The sequence below is a fragment of the Melospiza melodia genome, chromosome 8 (assembly GCF_035770615.1).
Source record: "Melospiza melodia melodia isolate bMelMel2 chromosome 8, bMelMel2.pri, whole genome shotgun sequence".
NCBI lineage: Eukaryota > Metazoa > Chordata > Aves > Passeriformes > Passerellidae > Melospiza > Melospiza melodia.
In genome coordinates, this window is record NC_086201.1 from 15,636,752 (window position 1) to 15,659,095 (window position 22,344).

A 22,344-nucleotide genomic window follows, 5' to 3' on the forward strand; every position below is an offset into this window, starting at 1 on the left:
TTATTCTGCAAAAAGTTTCTTGCTAGGTCATCTCTAGTCTTAGTAATTCCTACTAACCTTATAAACAGCAAAACCTTCCAGCTCTGCTCCATAAAGACTGTTGACCTGAGTGGGCATGCAAAAGACATGGAAGGTTGAAGACTTCAATGGTAGCACCTCACAGATTTCAGGGCGCACATAGAAGGCACTGTCATGGTTTGGAGTCCAGGCAACAATGATATTTCCTTTGGTGTGGTTGGTCACACAGAGAGAAAGAGATTTTTGTGGTGGCACGCAGCATCCAAAGTCATACTCCCTGGGGCTGACACTAACATGAGCAGGAAACAAGGCCAGGTTGCTTTTTTCACCATTGTTGAAATACTCAGCCATGGCATTGGGTTCCAAGTATTCCTTGGGCAGCTGGTCCTCAGAAATCTACAGGATGGAAATACCTCAGTGTGAGTCAGGAAAGTGTGCCTGTGGGAGACACCAGGTGCTGCTTGCCTTCATGAGCAAGAAGGCACTTCAGCAAGATGCACCTCAGCAAGAGTTCCTAGGACAGCTCAAAGTCTAGGCTTCAAGGAGGCTTCTGTTTGTAAGCCTCAATCTGAGACTAAAGAGGAAGCAAAAAAAAAATGACCCCATGGTTGAGTTAATGCCAGAAAGAAGCTGAGCTAGGGTAAAAGCCACCTGACAAAGATAGTGTTGGTGTGTACTGGGAACATCAACAGCAGAAATACTAAAGAAATCAATCTGGCACTTGCAAGCCCTTCTAGATATGTCTTCTGTACAACAGATACCCAGCGTTTATAGAGAAGAGCTGAAAGTTTCTTAGATTCCAGGGAGGGCAGCTCATACCTCAGGGGGCAGCATGAGGGCTCCCTTTTCATCCATCTGCAACTTCTCATTCTTCAGCATTTCACTCAGGATATCAGGGGGGTAGAAGGTCAGTCCCCTCACCATGTTGGTTCGGTACCAGGAGAGGTGTCTTTTCTGAAGGATGGGTGGCTTAGCTGTGTCTGAATGGCAGGTACCAAAAAAGTCCACATACTGGGGTTCCTGGGAAAACACAAGACAGGATAATAAGAAGTAAACTGTCCTGTGATTGCTTTGAGAGTTTCACCATACCAGTATCACTTCCAAAACCATGCTGGGAAAGGCTTTAGCATCTGCAGTTTTCAGCTGCCATTAACTTTATGTCTCAATGTCAGACAATAACTTTCTTGAAACTGGAGTTAAAATTAAAGGCAATCAGTGCACAGCCATGCAGCTAAAGTTAGGAGAGAGACCTAAACAGACAAGAGCCACAGAGGATGCACCTCATGGCACTTATAAGCCCTTTGTAATGTAAAGCAGGCATTACTGACTGTCCGCATCCTATTGCTGATAGGAACCTGCACCATGGAGATTCTGCTTAACAAGAGTCCAGGTCCTGCACTTGGGTCACAATAACCCCAGGCAGCATTACAAGCTTGGAGCAGAGTGGTTGGAAAGCTGCTCATCAGAAAAGGACCTGTGGGTGATGGCTGACAACAGCTGAACATGAGCCAGTGTGTGCCTGGGTGGCCAACAAGGTCAAGGGCATCCTGGCTTGTATCAAAAACAGTGTGGCAAGCAGGACCAGGGCAGTGAATGTTCCCCTGTACTCAGCAATTGTGAGACTGTGTCTTGACTATTATGTTCAGTTTTGCACCCCTCAGTACAAGAACAACAATGAGGAGCTGAAGCATGTCCAGAGAAGGGCAATGAAGCTGGTGAGGGGTCTGGAGCACAAGTCTTATGAGGAATGGCAGAGGGAGTTGGGGCTGTTTAGCCTGGAAAAAAAAAAAGGCTTAGGGGGAATTTTGTTGCTCCCTACAACTACCTGAAAGGAGGGTGAAGCTATGTGAGGGCTGGTCTCTTCTCCCAGGTAAGAAGTGATAGAACAAGAGGAAATTACCTCAAGTGGAGTTGGGGCAGTGGTTAGATTGGATAATGCGAAAAATTTGTTCACCAAAATGGTTGTCACCCCAGGCTGCCCAGGGATGTAGTTGAATCATCATGCCTGCAGGTATTTAAAAGACATGCAGATGTGGCACTTGGGGACATGGTTAGTGGTGGACTTGGCAGTGCTGGGTTAATGGTTGGACTCAATGATCTTAGAGGTCTTTTCCAATCTTGATGAGTCTATGATAGCTATCAATGAAAATACAGTGGGAAGAGATTTGCAGAGACTACTGAGACAGGCCAGTCCTCTTGGGCGGCAGTGAAGATGCCTCTAAAGTACCACAGCAATGAAACCACCCTTTGCCTCCCATACCTGGTGGTGGACGAGGCACGCGACTCTGCGGTGGTAGATTATGGGGTGGGTAGGTCGGAAGGTCACCTTCAGTGTCAGAGTTGTTGCGCCCTCCAAGACTCCGCTGGGGCGATCCAAGGAGAAGACACTCCCCTTGCAATCAATATCAAACTGATAATAGGCCGGGACATCGGACCTGTTGCTGATTTTCAGTGTCCGCATCAAACTTTCTCCAAGATTGATCCAGTCAAAGCTCACAGAATGCTGGTGCAGGGACACGGAAGGACCTAGCACAACACGCAAGATAAGATCCTGGACCTGTCATAGCTGTTTCTTCCAACATGTCACAAGACACTGCTGCACTTAACTGATATTCCCAAACAGATTAAACTCTTCAGCAAACCTACTGGTCCTAGCAAACAGTTGGACATTCACTTAAAACAGTCAAGCAAGTATAAATCCCAAATGGTACACCAGGGACAGCCAGATCCCAGCAGGAGTTTAGTCTGTGACTTCAGGCTATGATAACTTCAAGCCCTTCCGCAAGCACTAACTTTTTCCCTCCAGAGAAGCTGACAGGGAGAAACGGGAAAGGCTTTGGTACCTGTACATGAGCCAACCACTTTCAGAACAGTCTTCAAGTTGCATCCAGCAGATGTGATCGTGAAATAGTCGGTGCTGTGCTCTCCTACTACTTGGGGCTGAAACCGTATGCACAAGAGCAGCTTCCCTTTGGCAGGGACAACATCACCGGACGCATTACAGGAGAAAACATAACCATAAAGCAGAGGGTTTTCTGCTCGTTCTATTATACATGGTGCATCAACCTACAAGTAGAAAAGAAACAGGTTAACAAAGGAGCCAACATGAGCCAGGATGGCTCTGAATGAAGGACACTAATCAGGTAAGAACTGCCGTTTTCAACAGCGCTGAACACCACCAAGAACACCAAGGCTGCCACAGAACCACTGTGCACCAAACCTCTGCCATTTTGTTCTGATGGAGAACGGGTGGCAACTCAAGCAACTCAAGGAACTCAAGCAACTCAAGCTCCCTCAACATGGTCAGAAATCAGCAGGCTGCAGCAAAACTCCCTGTGATCTCTGGGGTTGGAGTGCCCCTCCTGGTAGGTGGAAAGATGGCTCAAGGTGTCCCTAGGGGCCAAAATAGCATAAATGACTGCTGTGACCAGGGGAACATGCAGGCAGGTAACTTATTTCCCTCTATCCACAGTTCCACCTTGTTTATGGGTCTTCTTTTCCCAAAAAAACAAAGCTGGTGCTCTGACACCGTACTCAGGACCCTTTTAAAAAATGTCCTGATGCTTGCCTGGCAATGCCATTGTATTGTTATTATCCGCACCCCTGCAGTGCGGATAATAACAGTACAAGAATGAGTGTGTCTTTTCTACTCCCAAGCTGCAGGGCCTGTGGAGGAGTCAGCACTGCTGTCATCTATGTCAGCAGTCTCTGAGTACATCCATCACTTCAGAGGCTGGGAAGGGCTGAGCTGGCACAGGTAACAAGGTGCTCAAATCCATTTGACTTTTTGAACAATTCACTGGGCTACATTCCACGGAGGGCAGCGGAAGATCCATCAGTTGCCTGGGACACACACGCAGCAATTTGAGACTGACACAAGTGCCACACAGGATTGATGGACTTGTCCAGGGCGGGCAGGAGAGCTGCAGGGTGCAAAGGACACGGTGATGTGGACCAAGCACAGAAGGGAAGCAGGGGGAAACTGCAATAGCACTGTAGCTGGGAGGTAAGGGTGAATGGCATGGCTGGTAGGGGAAGGCTCATCACCTCTGCCTCATTACACTCACATTTAGGTTATTTTTGCAGCTTTAAGGGAGATAGACAAGACCACATATCCCAGGGAAATGTGTCAGCTTGCCAGCTTCTCACAAGAAGTCAATCTCCCTCTCCCCATACCACAGACACGTTGAAGATTTCCACAGACTTCTCCACAGTTGTCCCCACTGGAACTGATCCAAAATACAGGACATCTTGAAACTTTCCAGGCTTCTTTCCTGTCACGCTCACCCACAGGCAGGGGTATTTGGCTGTTAAAGAGAATAGTATACTGGATTAGGAAAGAGAGGTGGAACCTCTACTCTTGAATATTCAACACTTGACAAGGTCTGAAGAACCTCAGATAACTCTGAAGTTAGACCTACCTTCAAAGTTGGCCCTGTTTTGAACCAAATAAACTCCCTTATTGCCCTAATTTACTTGGAATCACATTTTTTTGTTTGTCAGTGGCCATACAAGTCACTTCGGGCATGGACTTGCTAATGAAATCATTGCTTATTTTAGCTTGCATCCAGAAAGGTTTAGAAATTTCCCTCTGCTTCTCTGTCTAGCAGGGACAGACAGGAGACACTGAGTGCAGACAAAGCCAGGAGTTTGTGGAGGCTTTTTTTCAGTGAATTCCTCTAATTTCTTCCCCTGTGTCAACTCAAACAGGTCTTAGAAATGCTGTTTTGGCCAAAACATGCCACAGGGCATATTGGACCCTCTGTCCCTTCAGATAACACTTCCAAATTGGCAAAAGTACACTAGAGAATTCCACAGGCCACTTTCAAACTGTGAGCTTTGCTTGTTCATCACTGGGTTGAGCCAAATGTGGCAGAGCCCTCCATGCATCCCTGTGGAATGCTATTCCAGAGTTAGGGGTGATACCCATTTCTTTGAGTGTTTAATGCAAGAAAGACTCACCCAGGGCTTTTAGCATGATTGTCCTCTTTTGTTTCTCTTCACCTCCAAACCAGCACGTTGCTGTTGCATAATGCACCCCAGCCACCTCGGGCTTGAAGACCACCTTGACCAAGCACTTAGCACCCGGCTTCAGTGTGCCACTCTCAGGACTCATGAAGAAAGGACTTGATGTCTCCCAGTCAAAGACGCAAAAAACATCACTAGGAAATGGAGATATATATTTAGCAGATCAATGGATCACTTGCTGCCTGTGCAATCATGCATAGGATGGGCCTTTCCCAATAGGTTATTGTTAGGATGTGAAGCAACCAGTGCTGAATGGAAGAATCCCAAATGCAGCTGGACAAACATGTGATGCTGTGAAGAAATTTGTCTCTAGCCTCTGCTCTGCTCACACTTTAAAGAATCTTAGTTATTACAGCTAAGAACTTTATTAATGACCATTAGGCGGTAGCAAGCAAATCAGTTCCACATATAAATATTTGCTTTTCTTGTATCTAAATTTGCAGCTACTTAATTTAAATGACTATTTTTTCCTCTGTAATATGCTCAGGTGAGAAAAGAGGATTGAGCCATTTCCCTAATACCTTATTCAATTTTCCAGAACCCCTTTTGCTTGTTTGATTTCTGCAAAGAACATGATATGCCATCAGCTTTTTCTATTTTATTGATCTAAGCTGTGTGCTGCTTACCATCCTTATCCTCCAACATACTGGGCCTATCACTGGTAGCAAATTATTTCTCCAAGTGGAGACTGAAACACTTGAAATGGTTGGAATCACTTGGTTGGAAGTACTCCTCCTCTTTGCCTGGGAACTTCACTGCATCCCTTTCTACAGTACAGTCCTTCCTCATTAAAATAGGACAAACCTTGGTAACTGGGAGCATCCTTGCTCCTAAGTGACTAAAATGTTTCCAGCTGGTAGTTCATCTCTCCCTGTTCATGCTGGGCAGGTTGCCTTTGGTTAAACGGAAGCCCAGGCCTCTCCAGTGAATCTGGGATATTCTGTGCTTGTCCCCACCTAGTTCCTGTGCATGAATGGTTCTCAGCATGTGCTGGCAACAAACAGATGTGAGATGCCAAGATGTGCCCACAATGACCTGTACTACCATTCTGCTGCCCTTTCTGCCAGCACCTTAGGGAAGGCAGAGTTGCCTGTTGTTAAGGCAGCCAACAGAACTAATAACCACTGGAAATGAGCTGCATTCACTGGAGAGTCCAAGAAAGTAGCAAAACACCTGAGAAAACATGAGGAGTGTCTGCTTAGGCACCTCTCACTCACCCAACATTGCAGATAGGAAGCGCTGCCTCCGTAGCACTGTAGGTAGCACAGACAGGCAACTGGACAGCAGCTGGGATGGACAGACAGCAGCGTGGAAGCAGAGCATGCAGGCTAACAGAGAACTCACCCTCAGCTTTCACAAAGAGGATACTGTCTTCATAGTCCCTCTGCACAGAAAAGCAAAGGGAGACAGCAGTTAGATGGATTCCACCTCGCAGGTGCTGCAGCTCCACCCATGAATACCTGTCACCCTCACCACTGCAAGTCTGCAAGTGCTGGGGAAAAAAATGTTGGCAACAGAGGCACCAGTGGAGGCCTCTGTGCAGGACAGAGAGCATATGAATCACTCAGAAAGGGCAGGCAGTGTGAAAGGTACTCAGGCATACTCCTCTGTCAGGGAACACACAAATACTCCCATGAAGAGCAGTTGAAGGTCACATTAGTTTCACCCGGTTTGTTTCAAGGCAGATGGATTTCTTTCACTATTTTCAATTCAGCTGAACTGAAGCATGTACAGCTTTTTTTTGAGCTCCATGAGCACAGAAGTATCAATCTTTGATTAAATGCTTTGTCAGCTAGAGATCCAAGCAGGTAACACAAGTTAAAGATGCAGCATTGACAGCACTCTGTAGAAATAGCCTCAGGACATCTGCTGACAAGCCAAGATAGAAGGAATTGAAACATATCTATTTTATATGCTTCACATTTGTCACCCTCCTGAGTAACACTTATACAGGTAAGGAGAGACCTTGAACACTGCAGCACACACAGTCCTTGCTCTCTCTAAGAAAGGCAGCCTCCCGTTTAAGCGATTGATATGCTGCAGACAAACTGTTCACTGAAAATGGAACAAGGCCAGCAGCTTATTTCATAAAGGGAACACTGAACAGTCATCAGAAAATCATGATACTAAGAGAGCAGGGTACTGGGAATCTGTCCAATGACCATGCTCTATGGCTAGGACAGAGATACACATCAAAGACACACAGCTATCAACAAGAGCCAGAGATCAACACCCAGAGCCAAGACAGACACTACAAACAACCTGAAAAATAAGAAAAGGGTCTGGATAAAAAGAACCATTGCTGTTTAAAATAAAGCTTACAGAAACACCCTCCATCCAAAAGAAGGGCGGCCCCTGACATAGCCCTTAGAAAACAGGTAGCCCTTGAATGTAGAGGGTTTGGAATCTCCTGTGGGAAGGCAGAAAGTGAGCCCCTCAGCCCAAGGTTCTGCACTAAAACCACCCAAATGTGCTTCCTTGGGATCAAACCGGTGTGGACAGTTTAAGCACTTTATCTTACTGAGTTGAAAGGCAGAAGTAGTACATGAAAAACTGGGAATAACACTTTTTGTGAGGATTCCTCTCATAACTACTGGCAAACTCTGCAGAGAAGTCAGGGATTAGGACTCCCTCAGGTAATGAAGATGTGGAGAGATCAGGAAGGCCATTCTGCCCACTCCTTTCTATGCTGGAATTCCCCCAAGGACTCATTCATTCAAGTGAGAACAAACCAGAAAGGACAAGAGAGGCAGAAGCCCACTGCTGTCCCCTAGAGTGCAGCCTGAGCACTGAGGGCAGTTGTGATGGTGCTGCTTTACCTTTTCACTGGGCCGGAAAACCACAGGCAGGCTCACAGACATGCCGGGGTTCAGAGTGATGGGCTGCGGGAAAACTGTGAGGAAGGACGGCGTGGAAGGAGCTCTAGGCAACAAAATCACAACAAGAGATTTTGTCTGAGAGTGGGCAGCTTCAGTGAGCAGAAAAGAGAATAAATAACCAACATCTCCAGACCCCACAATTTTAAAGCACTTTACATGCTGGACCCCAGGGGTACTTTGGCAGCAAAACAGTAGAGAGGGACAGAACCCCGGTGTCCTGAAAACCTATTCCCATCTCGAAGCACCCACCCCTTCCTTGAACAATGTTTTATGTTTTCAGGACATGCAGTATGAGCACATCACATAGGGCAGACACATTTGAGTTTCAGAGCAGGGAGGGTCACAGGGACTGCTGGAATGGCTCAGCATGCAGAGGGACTCCGGGAGCAATGGTTTTAGGTCACACTAGTGACTGGCTGGCATACATCCACAATTAAAATCTCACTAGACTGGAAATGCCTCACAGACAGAAGTATCAGCAAAACAGAATTTAAAACAAGGCATTTCATTTAACAGACTTCTGCCAGGAACAAGGCCTGTGTTTCTGAATTAGCAGGTTTCTGTCCTGCTACGTAAGGGTGCACCCATTGTCTCCTGCACAGCACTCAAGGGGAGAGAGGGAAGGTGAATCTGAGAAAAGGTGCAGATGTGACTGATACAGCAGGAGTGAGGATGCAGAGAGAGCGTGAGGAGTACAAAGGACAAACAAACTTCCCACGCACCTGTAACTCAGCTTCTGGACTTTCCTGTGAACATTTTTCAAGGTCAGGTGTTTGATCACCTCTTTTCCAAGTTTCCAGTCATGCCAACTGAGTGTTTCAGGGACCTCAATGCCCCAGAATATGGCTTTCTTCTTCTTTGCCTCTCTTGGAGACACCTTAGGGAGTAGCAGTTTGGGAGGAAGGGAGGAGAAATCACTTAAACAGCCCTTTCTCTACGCTAAGGGTTTCTGACTCTGGCAGCGGATGAGAGGAGCCACCCCGCGGCAAAACTGCAGGAGTCTCCAAAAGCCCTGCTCCGGGCTCCAGAGAGGACACCCCCTGGCCACAGCCCAAACAGCAGAGGGAGCAGATACTAAAAAGTGTGATGAAAGGCGTTTTCATGTTTCTCCTCTCCCAGCCTGCCAGACAACCCACCCAAGTCAGTAGCACTCTTTGCTCCTCGCTCACCTTTCTGTCATAGCCACTCTTCCAAAAACAGTCAGAGTTTTGGGGCTCATCATGCAGCTCAGCAAGCATCTGAGAAACAAGAGGGAAAAGTCCTCACACGCGCTGCTCCTGCGCCCACAAACCCTTTGCTGCCAAAAGCCGGGCACTCCCAGCGACCCACGGCCCTGCTCAGGCTGCTGGTGGCGCTGAGCCCCCTCCCTGCCGGGAGCAGCGCCCGCCGTGTCCCAGCCCCGCTGCGTCCCCAGCCCCGCTGTGTCCCCAGCCCCGCTGTGTCCCCAGCCCAGATGTGTTCCCAGCCCCCGCTGTGTCCCCAGCCCCGTTGTGTCCCCAGCCCCGCTCTGTCCCCAGCCCCGTTGTGTCCCCAGCCCCCGCTGTGTCCCCAGCCCCGCCGTGTCCCAGCCCCGCTGTGTCCCCAGCCCCCGCTGTGTCCCCAGCCCCCGCTCTGTCCCCAGCCCCGTTGTGTCCCCAGCCCCGCTGTGTCCCCAGCCCCGCTGTGTCCCCAGCCCCGTTGTGTCCCCAGCCCCGCTGTGTCCCCAGCCCCGTTGTGTCCCCAGCCCCGCCGTGTCCCCAGCCCCGCTGTGTCCCCAGCCCCCGCTCTGTCCCCAGCCCCGCTCTGTCCCCAGCCCCGTTGTGTCCCCAGCGCCGCTGTGTCCCCAGCCCCGTTGTATCCCCAGCCCCGCTGTGTCCCCAGCCCCGTTGTGTTCCCAGCCCCGCTGTGTCCCCAGCCCCGTTGTGTCCCCAGCCCCGTTGTGTCCCCAGCCCCGCTGTGTCCCCAGCCCCGTTGTGTTCCCAGCCCCGCTCTGTCCCCAGCCCCGTTGTATCCCCAGCCCCGCTGTGTCCCCAGCCCCGTTGTATCCCCAGCCCCGCTGTGTCCCCAGCCCCGTTGTGTCCCCAGCCCCGCTGTGTGCCCAGCCCCGTTGTGTCCCCAGCCCCGCTCTGTCCCCAGCCCCGCTCTGTCCCCAGCCCCGCTGTGTCCCCAGCCCCGTTGTGTTCCCAGCCCCGCTGTGTCCCCAGCCCCGTTGTATCCCCAGCCCCGCTGTGTCCCCAGCCCCGTTGTGTCCCCAGCCCCGCTGTGTGCCCAGCCCCGCTGTGTCCCCAGCCCCGCTGTGTCCCCGGTGCAACCCTCTCCAGAGCGCACGGCTGTCCCCATGTGGGTCACAGCCCAGCCCCTGCGGAGGGGCTCTCCCTGCCGCTGGGCAGCACAGCCGTGCCCACCACCGGCCCACAGAGCACCGTACAGCACGGCTGTGCCCTGCGGCCTGGCCTGGCCGCCCGAGCCCCGTGTGGATGAGTGTGGCGGGACCCCGCTCCCCACAGCGAGCGCCCGCCCAGCTCCCTGGGGCACGGCCATCTCCAGCATGATCCGGCTGCCCCCGGAGCGGAGCAGAAGCCCGAGCCCCGAGTCACCACCGCCCCCGGGCCCGGCCGGCTCCCTCGATCCCAGCCCGGCTCCCTAGAGCACGGGAGCCCGGGGCACCTCGCTGCCGCTGCCGGTGCCGGTGCCGGTGGCGGCCGCTCAGCGCCGTGCGGGCCGGCCCGCGTTGCCATGGAGACCGGACGCGGTTGCAGCGGCTCCCGGAGCGACGACGGCGGCCGGCTCGGGTCAATCCGCGCGGGCAGCGGCGGCCGCCAGGGGGCGGCGGAGGGACGTGCAGGGAGGCGGAGATGGAACGGGAGCGGGGCAGGGAGGGGGCGCGGGCAGAGCCCGGCGGCGTCCGGAGAGCACCGAGCTCTCCGCACCCCTCCGGGAAGGAGGCCGTGAGGGGTTCTCAGGGGTGCAGGGAGGAGACAGACATCAGGGACAGATGGGACGTTCAGGGGCACGGAGATGGAGGAGGGCGGGGGAAGGAGGGAGGGATGCAGGGGTGCGGGAGAGAGCGTGCGGCGAGGGGTGTTGAGGATTTTTGCTGGTGCTGAGCCAGCAAAGAGGGGCCGTGAAGTCCGTGGATGGATCGGATGGATGAGTGGGGACAGTGTGGGAATTGCTGGGTGGCAAAGGGTCACAGGTGCATCAGGCTGGAGGGTGCTCTCATAGGGATGGAGTGACACCTTAATGGGGCCAGGTCACCCTAAGCTCCTTGGAGCGTTGGTGACACAGGTAACAAGTTGTCATCATTGCCAAAAGTAGTTACGGGGTCAAGACCAGCAAAGGCACAGAGGATGGAGAGCCCCGACTGTGTGAGCCCATCAGGTGTCATTCTCATGGGGCACCACCACCACCATCCTAGGGACAGTCCTACATCTTCCCAGTGCCCTGCATGACCCTCAGGGAGACAGGACCTTCATTTTTCCGGTGGAGAGAGACAGATAGTGCCTCCAGGGTGCGCAGGCAGCTCTGGTGGAGAGCGGGGCTGGCCGCATCAAACCGCGGAGGGAGGGTGCCCAGCAGAGGCAGGAAGGAGATGCAGCTTTAATGGCATTTGTCAGTGTTTACAAATGAGTCATCCAGCTAAGCAGTCCGGCTGTAAATCAGCACTCTAACTCTTCCAGCATCACTTGTGTCCCCTCCTTTGTCCCCCTAGCTCTGGATGAGTGCCTGGCTCCTCCAGAAACAAGCTCATAAATAACAGCAACAAAACAAACCCTCCTGCAGCCACGGTGGGCCTGAGTGCAGCAGGCGCGAGATGAACGCCTCCCATCCATCACTTTAACGATTGTACTCTGCAAATTAAACCTGTCACGGCCCATCAAGGTGAATGTTTTAAGCCTGTGACATGCCTTCAGCTCCCCTCCTCCTCCCCGGCACTTCTGTTGCTTTCCTTCTTGCCTTTTCCTCTCTGCCTCTACCATCCCCGTCCCCCCTTTCAGCCCTGCTCCAGTGTGTGGTACTCCCTGTGGTCTCCTGCTGAGCCAGGCTGCACATCAGGGGATTGATAGATGTCTTTGGCCCTGATGCTCCTGCAGCCACGGGCTGGCAGGTGCCAGCATTTCTGTGCCCAGTCCTGTGTTTTTGCTGGGAGCTGGCGCAGCTCTCCTGGAGCAACGGGTCTCTCCTCCTCTGTTGTCTCGACACGGCAATGGCAGGGAATTGGGTACCATCCTTTCATGCTTCCCCTTCCCTTCCTCCTTTCCTTGTATTTCTTCCCCCTACACCACATTTATTTCTCTCTTGCCCCACATTACACACCCATGGCAGGCTCCTGGCACCTGCTGCTGCCCCAGCTCATACCTCCCCCCTTGGAGCAAGGGCTGCAGCCTCCCAGAACCAGAGATCCCCACGGGGCAATTCCAGGGATCTGGAGACCTGCGTGTCTTGAGAGGGACTGCCAGGGGAGTGGGAACCTGGGCAGTGAGGATGCCATGTGCCCGGGGCAAACTGCTGAGCTGCCAGCAGCCACTGTGGGTCACTGTCCCCCCGCACAGGACCGTCATCCATCCGTCCGTCCGTCCGTCCGTCTCCATGCTCCTCTCTCCTGTCACCTGCTTCCCCTGCCCACCCCTCTGTCCCCCTGCCCAGGGTGCGGCCCCCAGACACCGACGGGCTTTTCCCAGCCCTGCGATGTGTGACACCGACGCTTACCTGTCCCTTTGTCACCGACTGACTGCCAGAGACGGCCAGGATTCCACAGGGGCTGCTGTGCTTCAGCGATTCCCACCCCAGCACAAGTCCCGGGGCAGACAGCCCTCCCTGCACGCTCAGCGGAGCCGGGGAGGGGACAGGACAGCAGGGTGTGGGACAGAGGAACATCACGGTCTGTCTGGGAAGGGTCACCCAGCCCGGCCCAGCCCGCTCCACCCCTGCCGCTCCCGGCGCAGTGCAGTGCTGAAGCAGCGCTGCCCCTCTGCCTCCACGGCCATCTCAGCTCCCCAAGGGGAGAGCCAGAAAGGCACAGGAAGCACGGGAGATCTTCCAGGACCCTCCAGCATCCTGTGAGGACACGGGCAGCCTGCTGACTTACAGGGAGTCAGTGCTCAACCCCAGTGTTGCCAGGGAAGTGGAACAGGGTGTCAGTCACCATCCTGCTGCCAAGGGTTGATTTCAGCCCAGTCAGAGTGAGCAACATCCCAAGAGCTCAATGAAACAAGCCCAGAGAAGAACCTAGAGAGGTTAAGCATCACCATGGGGCAAGGGGAGCTCACCACAGCACTGAGCCTTCACAGCCTGAGCACTTTCCTGCCTCCCTTTCCCCACGTTTATTTGGGACAATGCCACACCAATGCAAGCAGGCCAATTGCAGCATGAAAAACAGCATCAGCTTTGCTTCCCAGGACAGTTTTCCCTGCAAAGCACAGACCCTACCAGGGATGTACTGGTGCAGGAGGAGGCAAGGCAGGCTGGCATGCAACCTGGGCATCCTTGCCAGCTCTTCATGCCACCAAGGGGAAGGACAAGCTGGCACCACGCTGCATGTGCTGCTCCAGGCGTTGTCATATCTGTAGGGAAGTGGCAGTGCAGTCAAAGAAGGGTCTGGGTCTCCCTCTTGCAGCTGTGCCAGCAGCCTGCCAGCTGTCCAGGTCTGCTCTCCCCACCTTTTCCCCAGAGACTTGGTAGGACAGCACAGTAGCAGGACAGGGGATTTTGCTGTCCCCTAAGGAAAAGCACAGGCATCCAGATAACAGCTTTATAGGGGAGGGATCTGGGGACTCCTCCAGATACACACAGAGGAATAATTACAAGTTAAATAGGATCCAAACACACATAAGTTAAAGGGTGGCAGGTGCCCTGCGGCCCCCTGCTCCTTCCAGGCACAGTCTGTGTCTGCCAGCAAAGAGAACCCCCACAACACAGCCTGGCCCCTCTCCCCAGCTGGCTCCATTCGCCTTTCACAACACAGAGCCAATCTTCCTCTCTGTGGCGCCCATCTCGTCCTCCTCCTCTTCCTCGCCCCCCGAGCAAGATGAGTCCTGGCCATAGCTCAGCTCGGCGGCGCTGCAGTGCAGGAAGCCCGAGTCAGGGCTGTGCCCCATGAACTCGGGGCTTTTGGCAGCTTGTCCCTGGGGTTCGCCGGGCAGCAGCTTCTCACAGGTTTTGCTGAGCCCTCGTTGCTTCTCAGGCTCCACCTGAGCCCCCTGCTCCTTGGCCTTGCGGCTCCGCTTCCACTTCATGCGGCGGTTCTGGAACCAGATCTTCACCTGCCAAGGGAAAGCCCCAGGGGAGAGGATGTACCCTGCTGCATCCTGTCCCCACTCACCCCCTCACCTTCCCTGCAGGGAGGGTTCCCCCAAAACCTCTTCATTGTGGGGCATCCCATGGTGGTGCTACAGGTATGTACAAAGAGGATGAGGTTGTCACAGGGATAGGAATAATGGGGGCTGCTGCCTTTCCTCCCATCCAGCCAAGGATATGCACAGAGACATTTTCATATTAGCCCCACAAAAAGATCCCTCCCACAGCATGCTGAAGGATGGGAAGGCTCTGAAATCCAAGTTGGGGGTGCCAGGTGAAAAGAGGAGCAGTATATCTGGGATGCCCTTCACCTGGAGCCCACCAGGCAGGTGTCTGCAAGAGATGCTCTGAAGGGGCACTGATGGGAGCAGTGGGGTGTGGAACTGATGCCATTAGCACTGCCCATGACCCTGCCTTGCCCCCATGGCAGCTCCATGGTGCTATGCTCCATCCCCCCAGGGCAAAGTACCTGTGTCTCAGTGAGCATCAGCGACGTGGCCACCTCAAAACGCTTGGGTCTGGACAGGTACTTGTTGAGCTTGAACTGGTTCTCCAGCTCCAGGAGCTGCTGGCTGGTGAATGCTGTGCGGGGCCGACGGCACTTCCCCATCAAACCAGACTGCGGGGCAGCTGTAGAGCAGACAGCGGGTGGGGGTCAGGGGACAGCACACTGGTAGGGGGACAAACCCTCAGCAAACCCAGGATGAGGAGGAAGGTGAATGTCTCCATCATCTCCCACCCCAATAATGGCTTTATTGCCTGATAGGAACCAGTGAGATACGTTATCAGGCCTCGGTGTACAACTGGGATCAGTGCTGAGACTGGAATTAATTCTCTTTTTTTATTGCTGGGCCGCACAGGTGGCAGCTCAACGGCCAGGGGCTGTGCTGGGGCTGCCCTGAGCGCCGCTATCTCGCCTGCAGCCCTTGAAGGCAGAGCGGCGCTGAACCAGGAGGCAGCAGAACAAAGGCACCTTTGAGAGTCCAGCACGGGGTGGCTGCCGCTCTCTGTTTGATCCTCGCTTATCTCCTCTCCACTGCCTTTATTGTCCCCCTGGGGTTCAGCTTTTACTGCTTCTCCCAGCACCACGGCGGCAATCCCAGGGGTTTGCAGCTGGGAATGAAGGGCTGGAGCAGCAGGGAGGGGCGTGGGGGAGAATGGCAGGAGGTGGTGGTGGGCACTAATGCAAAAGGACCTTGACACATCCCTGCTGCCACATCTAGGGCAACAAGATCCTGGAGCATCCTGGCCCCAAAAGTGTGCAGTGCTTGGCAAGGGCCACTCCAACTCACCCACTCTGCTGGACATGGGGCACCATTCATGTTATCTCCCCCAGATTCCAGCTTTGATCCCAACCTGCCCATCTCCCGAGGTGTCCCCCGAGCCCTTCACAAACACAGCGATGACGCATGGGGCAGGAATTTATGAAAGAGCTATTAAGTGATCACAACACAGGTTTGATCCCAAGTACCCGGATTCTGGGTCAAGCAGATAGAACACAGGCTGGGCTAGGGCGGTGCAAATGCCTCCTGGGAGCAGGACAGACACAGCCCCTTCTTCTGCCTGTAGCCCCTCAGTGCCAGGAGAGACAGTCTATGGGACCCACCTTGCAGCCACTGGCCAGTTAAACAAGGGACTGACCAAACAGAGGCACACTGTGCCAATGATTCTGATACACAATGCATTGTTTTGCATAGGAAACATATTCAAGGCTAAAACTGAATGAGAGGTTCAAAAGATTTCCAGTACAAAACAGAGATGAGAGATGTCTCAGCTCTGCAGAGTTCAACAGCCATCTGGGCTCTGACTGGCTGTGGATGCTCGGGCTGTACAAATCCCCCATGGAAACATGGGACCAAACAAGTCTGCAAAAGCTTCCTCTGGCTAAGAAAAGGAGGTATTATGGGAACGAGCATCTGCAGGGATGGGGCAGCCCAAGCTAACACCGTTTGCAGCTCCTCAGGGAGGGAAAGCCCAGAGATGCATCAGAGACAACTGGAGGGGAAATTCATTCTGTCGGTGGGGGTACATCACAAAGCAGCCCCAGGCAGTGTCCAGCAGCCCAAGGACTCTGGGTCCCAGTGAGCCTCCTTTGCTGACAGAGACAGGAGGGTGGCTGGAGCATCTGGAGCCCCAGAATCCCTCCCTGCAACGAGGCTGCCCTGTGCAGTTTGGCTGCACCAGGTCAGGGAAGGGCCCCTCTGATCAATTCCTCTTTCTGAGCATGGTCTCTAGAGAATGTTTTGGGGAAAGAGAAGGGAAGAGGTTGTGCCCTCTCAGCATCCAAAAATCCAGGAGTTCTGAGCTTTCTGGACCTGGAGGGTCCAGGAGTGAAGAGATATCATATTCCCAGTCTGAATTCCCCACTCCAAAACAGAGAGCCCAGGGCTCAACTCCTAGGCCATTGTGTCCTGGCTCCAGAGAGCACAGAAATCCTTCAGAACAACCTGAAAGGCTCCTCTGTGCCTCCTCTATCAAGGTCATATGTGACCAGACTAAAACCAGATGCAGGAAGAGTAGAGGCATAGAAGTGCCTCACAGAAGAATCTCAATCCTAAAAGCAATGCAAGTTTGATCTGTCCAGCTTCAGAGGAGCCTGGAAGGCAGCCTGCTTTGACAACACCATCTCAAGAGACTCACTTTTCCCCAGGTGAGCTGCTGAGGACTACTTGGTCTAGCAGGGAAAAGAAGAACAGAAAGTTTGTCCAAAAGTCAAATAAACCCAAACAGGATATAACCCAAAGAACTACCAATCCAGGGGACTGATTTCTGGAGCATGGCCCTGCTGCCAGCCCTGATTTCTCCTTCTCAGTGTTCAATTCAGTTTCAGGGCAGTGTGCCCATTACAAATATTGTACAGAGCCTGACTTCCTTGGAAACTCACTCTGCCTCCTGCCCCAATGATGACCAAAAAAACCCCAACAAACAATCCTCAAATCCCTCTGTGGTGCTGTTACACAGTTTGACCCAGCACCAGTTCAGTGCCCAGCCCACAGAGTGTGGCTGGCCACCTCATCTGTGACCTCCTCTGACAACACACCCTCCAGCAGCTACAATTATCCATCCCCACTGCTCCCCACTGTCACTTGTTCAAGGTTTGGCCTCCACACCACGTTGAGAAAGCCCAAGGCAATACAGCTGACCTTCAGCCACCCACAGCAGCAGGTTTTCATGGACATGAATGATCAACATCTGTGGCATCAGCTCTGCTGTTACCTTTCCCAAAGGGCTCTAGCTCTTTTGTGTGGAGAGAGTATGGCAGAAGAGGATGGCAGATTCTCACTGGGAAAAGAAACAAGGAAGGAGGTAGAAGCTGAGACTGCCAGCACGCTCTGCTGAGACCCATCCCTCCCTGCCCTGTGGCAGGCTGCCACATGAACAAAGAATCCTCCCAAGGGGTGCACAGCAAGCATGCCTCCCATGGCTTACCTTCTCCACTCACCAAGCTATGAACCCATCCCCATCACCATCAGCATCTCACAAAATGGGAAAGCTCTCCATCTTACGCAGCTCCTACCAGAAGACCAGGGACTGCCCCAGTGTCACACCTTTGCTTGCCAAAGGATTTATTTTCTGCTCAGCCATCTCCATCCAGGATCAGAGCTTGTCTCACAATCCCTTCAGCCTGGCAAGGCTTGGACCCCCTGAAGGGTGCCTGGCATCTGGCTGCAGTATCAGTAAATAAACTGCTTGGCCTGGGGCCAGGAATGCCCTCTGAGTCTGAGGCCAGGAGCTCTGCAAGGCAGCTGCCTCCTGGATAATTAGATAAAGCTTATAAAGAATTGTTGGTTTATTTGATACAGTTCCGCCTACTTGATAACAGGGGTAATCCTAGGTTGATATTAACTCACTTGTTTTTAATTTGGTTTGTTTAACTATAGTTCACTTCACTTTGTGGTCTGGCAGATAAAGGAGAGGAAATTAACACCCTGACTGCTTTAGATGTTTCTCTGGATGTCAGAGCTGCAAGGGAGGGAGGTAGTCTCAGCATCAGGGTCAGCATCACGGGCTTTTTCTGACCTGCCAGGAGCCCTGGCCATTATCAGTGGGGCAGCATGTGTAAGGGCACTTGCTACCTCTGCAAGCCCCTTGCTTGCTCCACCATTAAACCTCAATTGCTGCATGCAATTTCCCAGCCTGTATTTCCAACCAGACCACTGTACACCTGGTGAGCCTTCGAAGATATTGCTTTTTGAACAAGTTTGATAAAACTTATCCTGCCTGCTCTCCTGTCCCAGCACAGCCCATCAGCAAGCTCTCTGCCATCATGGGCAGGTTCTGATCTGGGCTCCAGGCCATCAAGTTGTTGGTGATGCAAGGAAGTGGTGTGCCAGCAAAGCCATCTAAGCACTGGGTCCCTCGGAGAGGATCCTTTGCTCCTCCTGAGAGCCCACAGCTGTCTGTCACTGCTCCCCATTTCCACAGCTCTCAGCTGCAGCGGGTCCCTGCACTGGCTCCCACCGCTGCACCACATTTCCACACTGACAAACAAGGCAAATAAATCACAGCTCACAGAAAAACTAATAGGCCTGGCATCCCTGTTTCCTGCAGCAAGGGCACGCCTGCTCCTGCAGCCAGGCCTTGCAGAGTGCGCATTGCAGCAGAGGCAGCAGCACCGCGTGCGGCTCTGCACACACAGCCAGGGAGGGAGAGGCACTCACCCTGCCTCTCAGTGGGCCCAGCACCCAGGCCAGGCCCTGGGGGTGCCAACCATCCCAGACAGCCTCCCTGGCAGCCCCACACACAGGTGATAGCAGGGGGAATGTGTGCAATGAATACCCACAGAGCTTACAGTTCATGGGCTGTCTTGCTGCTTCCCCCTTCCTGACTGTCTCTAGGAGGTTAAACCAGACCACACCTGCAAAACACTGCTACACATGCACCCAAAGACGGAATTTACTCCAGAATTTACTCCTGGAATTCCCTTTGAATAAATCCCAAGGGCGATCACCCCCTGGAATGATCCATAATATGTCCTAGAATGCTTTCAGATTCATCTCTTACAGCACCTGCCCACTGCTCCTGGGAGAGTTAAACTTGACAGGCACCAGCAGCCTTGACACTTGTAGTTGGTCACTCTGGAAACTTCAGCCAGGCAGGTCCGTCCATCTGTCTGTCTAGGCTGGGTGGTGGGACAGGGGCTCCCACAAACTAGAGGCAGCCCAGGAGCCCTGTGCCAACAATGGAAGGAAGGCTCCTGCCCAGCCCACCCAACTCCTCAGAGAGGTGAGGAAGGGCTGTGGAGGCAGCAGATCCTAGGCTGGTGCCCTTTGCTGTCCCTGTCCCTGTCCCCAAGCATTGCCACCACACCAGGGCAATCTGAGCCCAGGCACAGGCACAGCCTGCAGCTGGAGCCTGCAGCTGTTGGTACAAGGAGAAGGCATGCTGCAAATGACCTGATTTCAGAGCTTCAGTGAGCCCACAGGGACAAGGGCTGAAGACACCCTTAACAACCCTAAGGTTACCAATGGACAGAAATAAGGATGTGAATATGGATAAGCAGAAGAATTGCTGAAGTACCTGACAAGACACTATGGAGAGAAAGAATCCCCACTGCAAAGGGCTCCCTGGAATTGGGAACAAACACTTTAGTAAGGACATGGAATGAGGCAGTGGTCATCCTGATTTAAAAATTTACAGTTTTGGCAGCTTTTCCTGCATCCTTGTTACACTTCAACGTGTCTACCCTGCTTTGGGATCTCCAGAACCCAAGTAAGTAACACTTGGGCCAGAAACTGCTTTTCTTCCCTCTGAACTTCCATAGGAGCCCTGCCCAGTGTTTCCCACAAGACCCTTTGACATTCTGGTCCAGCACATTCTGCAGAGCTCCCTTCACAAGTTGTTCTCATGCCAATAATTTGGGATTTTGGTGAGGTTTTGGATACAACCAGCTGAAGATCACATGCTGCTTTTGAAAGGAATGGTGCTGATGTACAAATATCTCTATGTTATTCCAGCCAGAAGCTGCACTCAGGGCTACAGATCAGATGCTGTGTAGCATTCCCACTGCAGTGAAACACAGCCCTGTATGAAGCTACCAGGATGCTGAGATTCACCAACAGACCCAGACCCTTCAAAGATAGCATGGCCTCTGCAGAGATGCAGGAAGATGCAATAAATAATAAAGACTTCAACTAATCAGGATTTTTTTTTTGTCTTAGTGACATCTTTGAAGAGCATACATAACCCTAGCACTGAAGGCTTATTCTACAACTCTAGATTCACAGATGGAGCATTCCTAAAGTCTAGGGAAAGCCAGATAAAGGGAGACAGCGTGGGGAAAAAACAGCGTGTTTCCCTTTAACCCGACCAGGAATAGTTTGAGGTAGGAGTAATATATGTTTTTTCCCAAGTAATTCTCTGTACATTTTTGCACTATTATTTATCCAGCCTTTAAAAATTATTATTATTTTGCAAATGGGCTTCCAGATTTTTAGGAATTTATTTTTTTTTACATTCAGCTAACAAATCTGGATATTCTGATGGGGCTGTATTAACCAGTCACGCTCGGTTTAATGCCCATCTTTTCACTGACCAGCACAGAGCAGGATCACAGGTCACACTCGTCAGGAGTGCCAGACCTGCCAGACCCCAACGGGAGCAGCGCCTGAAGTCAGCTCTTGTTCCTTCCGTGCCCTGCAGGACCCACGGCAGCAGTGCGGGGTCCGGTGCCTGCCCGAGCCCTGGTGGTGCCCACCAGGAGGGACTGGGGCAGGGATGGAGCCGAGCACGCTGTCGGGCCGCCCGGTTCCACTGGCCGCTCATCCCACGAGGCGAGCGGGACCCGGAGCGCCGGCCCTGCACGGAGCCCGATCCGGCCGCGCATGCAGCGGGACTGGGGCGGGTTCGTTCCCAGACACACCGGGAGGGATTTATTCGTTTCCCGGTGCAGATTTTTGCCGCCGTTTCTCTCATTTCGTTTCCTTCCCGCCCCGCGGAGCCCGCGTAGGCGCGGTCCGGCTGCGCCGCCGGCGGCGCGGGCAGCGTTCCTCGGGGCTCTGCCGGAACACCGGGCCCGCGTACGGCGAGACTTTGCCCTTCGATCTGTTCGCCAGGGCCTCGCAGCCCTCGGAGGTCTCCAGCAGCGGGACACTCCACCTCCCCACCCCTGCCCTGCCGGGACACAGAGCGAGCCGCGCATCGGGGTCAGCCGGAGGGCTCAGGGTCCCTGCGGGCTCCCGACCCGGACCACCGGAGGGCCTCGAAGGGGTGGGGTCGGGAACGCTCGGTCCCGGGCTGGCGGACGGAGCCGCACCTGATGTGCCGGCGGACGCCGCCGGGGCGGAAGGGCCCAGAGCCGCGTTCCGCCCGACGGGAGGGTCGGTGCCCGGTCACTCACTCACCGTTGAAGTCGGAGAGGCTCGGCACCAGCATCCCGGCTCGGATCCAGTGCTCCAGCGGGAAGGAGCCGGCCACGGCCGCCTTCAGGTGCTCGGCGCCGGGCGGCGGCAGGTGCGGGATGCCGGTGTAGGCGAACGCGGGGTGCTGGCCCCCCAGGGTCGGGAGCGGGTACACGGCGGGGGGGTACAGGGCGGGCAGGGCGCCGAGCCCGGGGCCGGAGAGGTGCAGCAAGCCGGGCTTGGGCACGAAGCCGGCCGGGGCGAGGGGCGCGGCGGCCGGGGGCGCCCGCGGTGAGGGGGTGTCGGAGCGCCCGGCGGGGCCGGGGCTCGACGCGGGGCTCCCGGGGCTCAGCCCCGGCGGGGAGGCGCTCCGCGCCGGCTCCTCGGCCAGGAGCGCTTCGATGCGAAAGTTTTGGGACTTCTCCATGGGCTTGTGCATGGCCGCGCCCCGTGAGGAGCCGTCGAGCCCTCCGGCGCCGCGCCGCTCCCCTGCCAGGGCACAGCCCGGCCGGCCAGCCCCGGGCGAGCCCCGGCAGCGGCGGGCATCCACCCGCGGGCCGCGCCGCGCTCAGCGGGGCTGCCCTCGAGGGCAGCCCTCCTCTCCGCTCCGCCTCCCGGCACTCGCTCGCCCGACGGCACCGGGGTGGGTTTTAACCCCCTCTCCACCTACCCCAGCTCCCCATTGGCTCCGCTCCGGCCCCCCGCCCTCCCCACCGGCCGCCCTCCTCCGGCTTCCGCAGCCGTGGGCAAACGCCAGGGACTGACCGGGGCCACTCTGCCCCTTCCCCAGCCCCTCCACAGCC

General features: G+C 54.2%; 2 protein-coding genes across 6 annotated transcripts in view; both read right to left on the reverse strand.

The window, feature by feature from the left end:
• The window catches only part of CFAP65 (cilia and flagella associated protein 65), a 31,195-nt gene extending 21,953 nt beyond the window's left edge, over positions 1 to 9,242 (reverse strand). For 2 of the 5 annotated variants that reach the window (XM_063161914.1, XM_063161913.1), the window contains exons 1-6: positions 4,981 to 5,386; positions 4,195 to 4,325; positions 2,862 to 3,084; positions 2,279 to 2,544; positions 838 to 1,038; positions 58 to 414 (exon numbers count right to left, since the gene is read on the reverse strand). In XM_063161914.1, the coding sequence (XP_063017984.1) occupies positions 58 to 414; positions 838 to 1,038; positions 2,279 to 2,544; positions 2,862 to 3,084; positions 4,195 to 4,325; positions 4,981 to 5,134 (1,332 nt within the window). In that variant the 5' untranslated portion in view covers positions 5,135 to 5,386. Of the gene's footprint in view, positions 1 to 57; positions 415 to 837; positions 1,039 to 2,278; positions 2,545 to 2,861; positions 3,085 to 4,194; positions 4,326 to 4,980; positions 5,387 to 6,263; positions 6,431 to 7,865; positions 7,969 to 8,647; positions 8,803 to 9,094 lie in introns of those variants that run through there. The other 3 variants (XM_063161916.1, XM_063161912.1, XM_063161915.1) reach the window with 3 other exon arrangements.
• Positions 9,243 to 13,858: 4,616 nt separating this feature from the next.
• Positions 13,859 to 21,980, reverse strand: LOC134420975 (motor neuron and pancreas homeobox protein 1-like). Its single transcript, XM_063161364.1, has 3 exons — positions 21,545 to 21,980; positions 14,671 to 14,831; positions 13,859 to 14,167 (listed from the first exon to the last, which is right to left on the reverse strand). The coding sequence occupies exons 1-3, from the start codon at positions 21,978 to 21,980 to the stop codon at positions 13,859 to 13,861; spliced, it is 906 nt and encodes a 301-aa protein (XP_063017434.1).
• Positions 21,981 to 22,344: the final 364 nt, after the last annotated feature.

Bases quoted from the DNA above. Each gene is read 5' to 3' on its own strand.
- LOC134420975 (XM_063161364.1), bottom strand. From the start codon at position 21,980: ATGCACAAGCCCATGGAGAAGTCCCAAAACTTTCGCATCGAAGCGCTC. The intron at 14,832-21,544 runs GTGAGTGAGTGA...TCTGCTCTACAG, and splicing joins GAGCCTCTCCGACTTCAACG to CTGCCCCGCAGTCTGGTTTG. The intron at 14,168-14,670 runs GTACTTTGCCCT...TTCCCTTGGCAG, and splicing joins TGATGCTCACTGAGACACAG to GTGAAGATCTGGTTCCAGAA.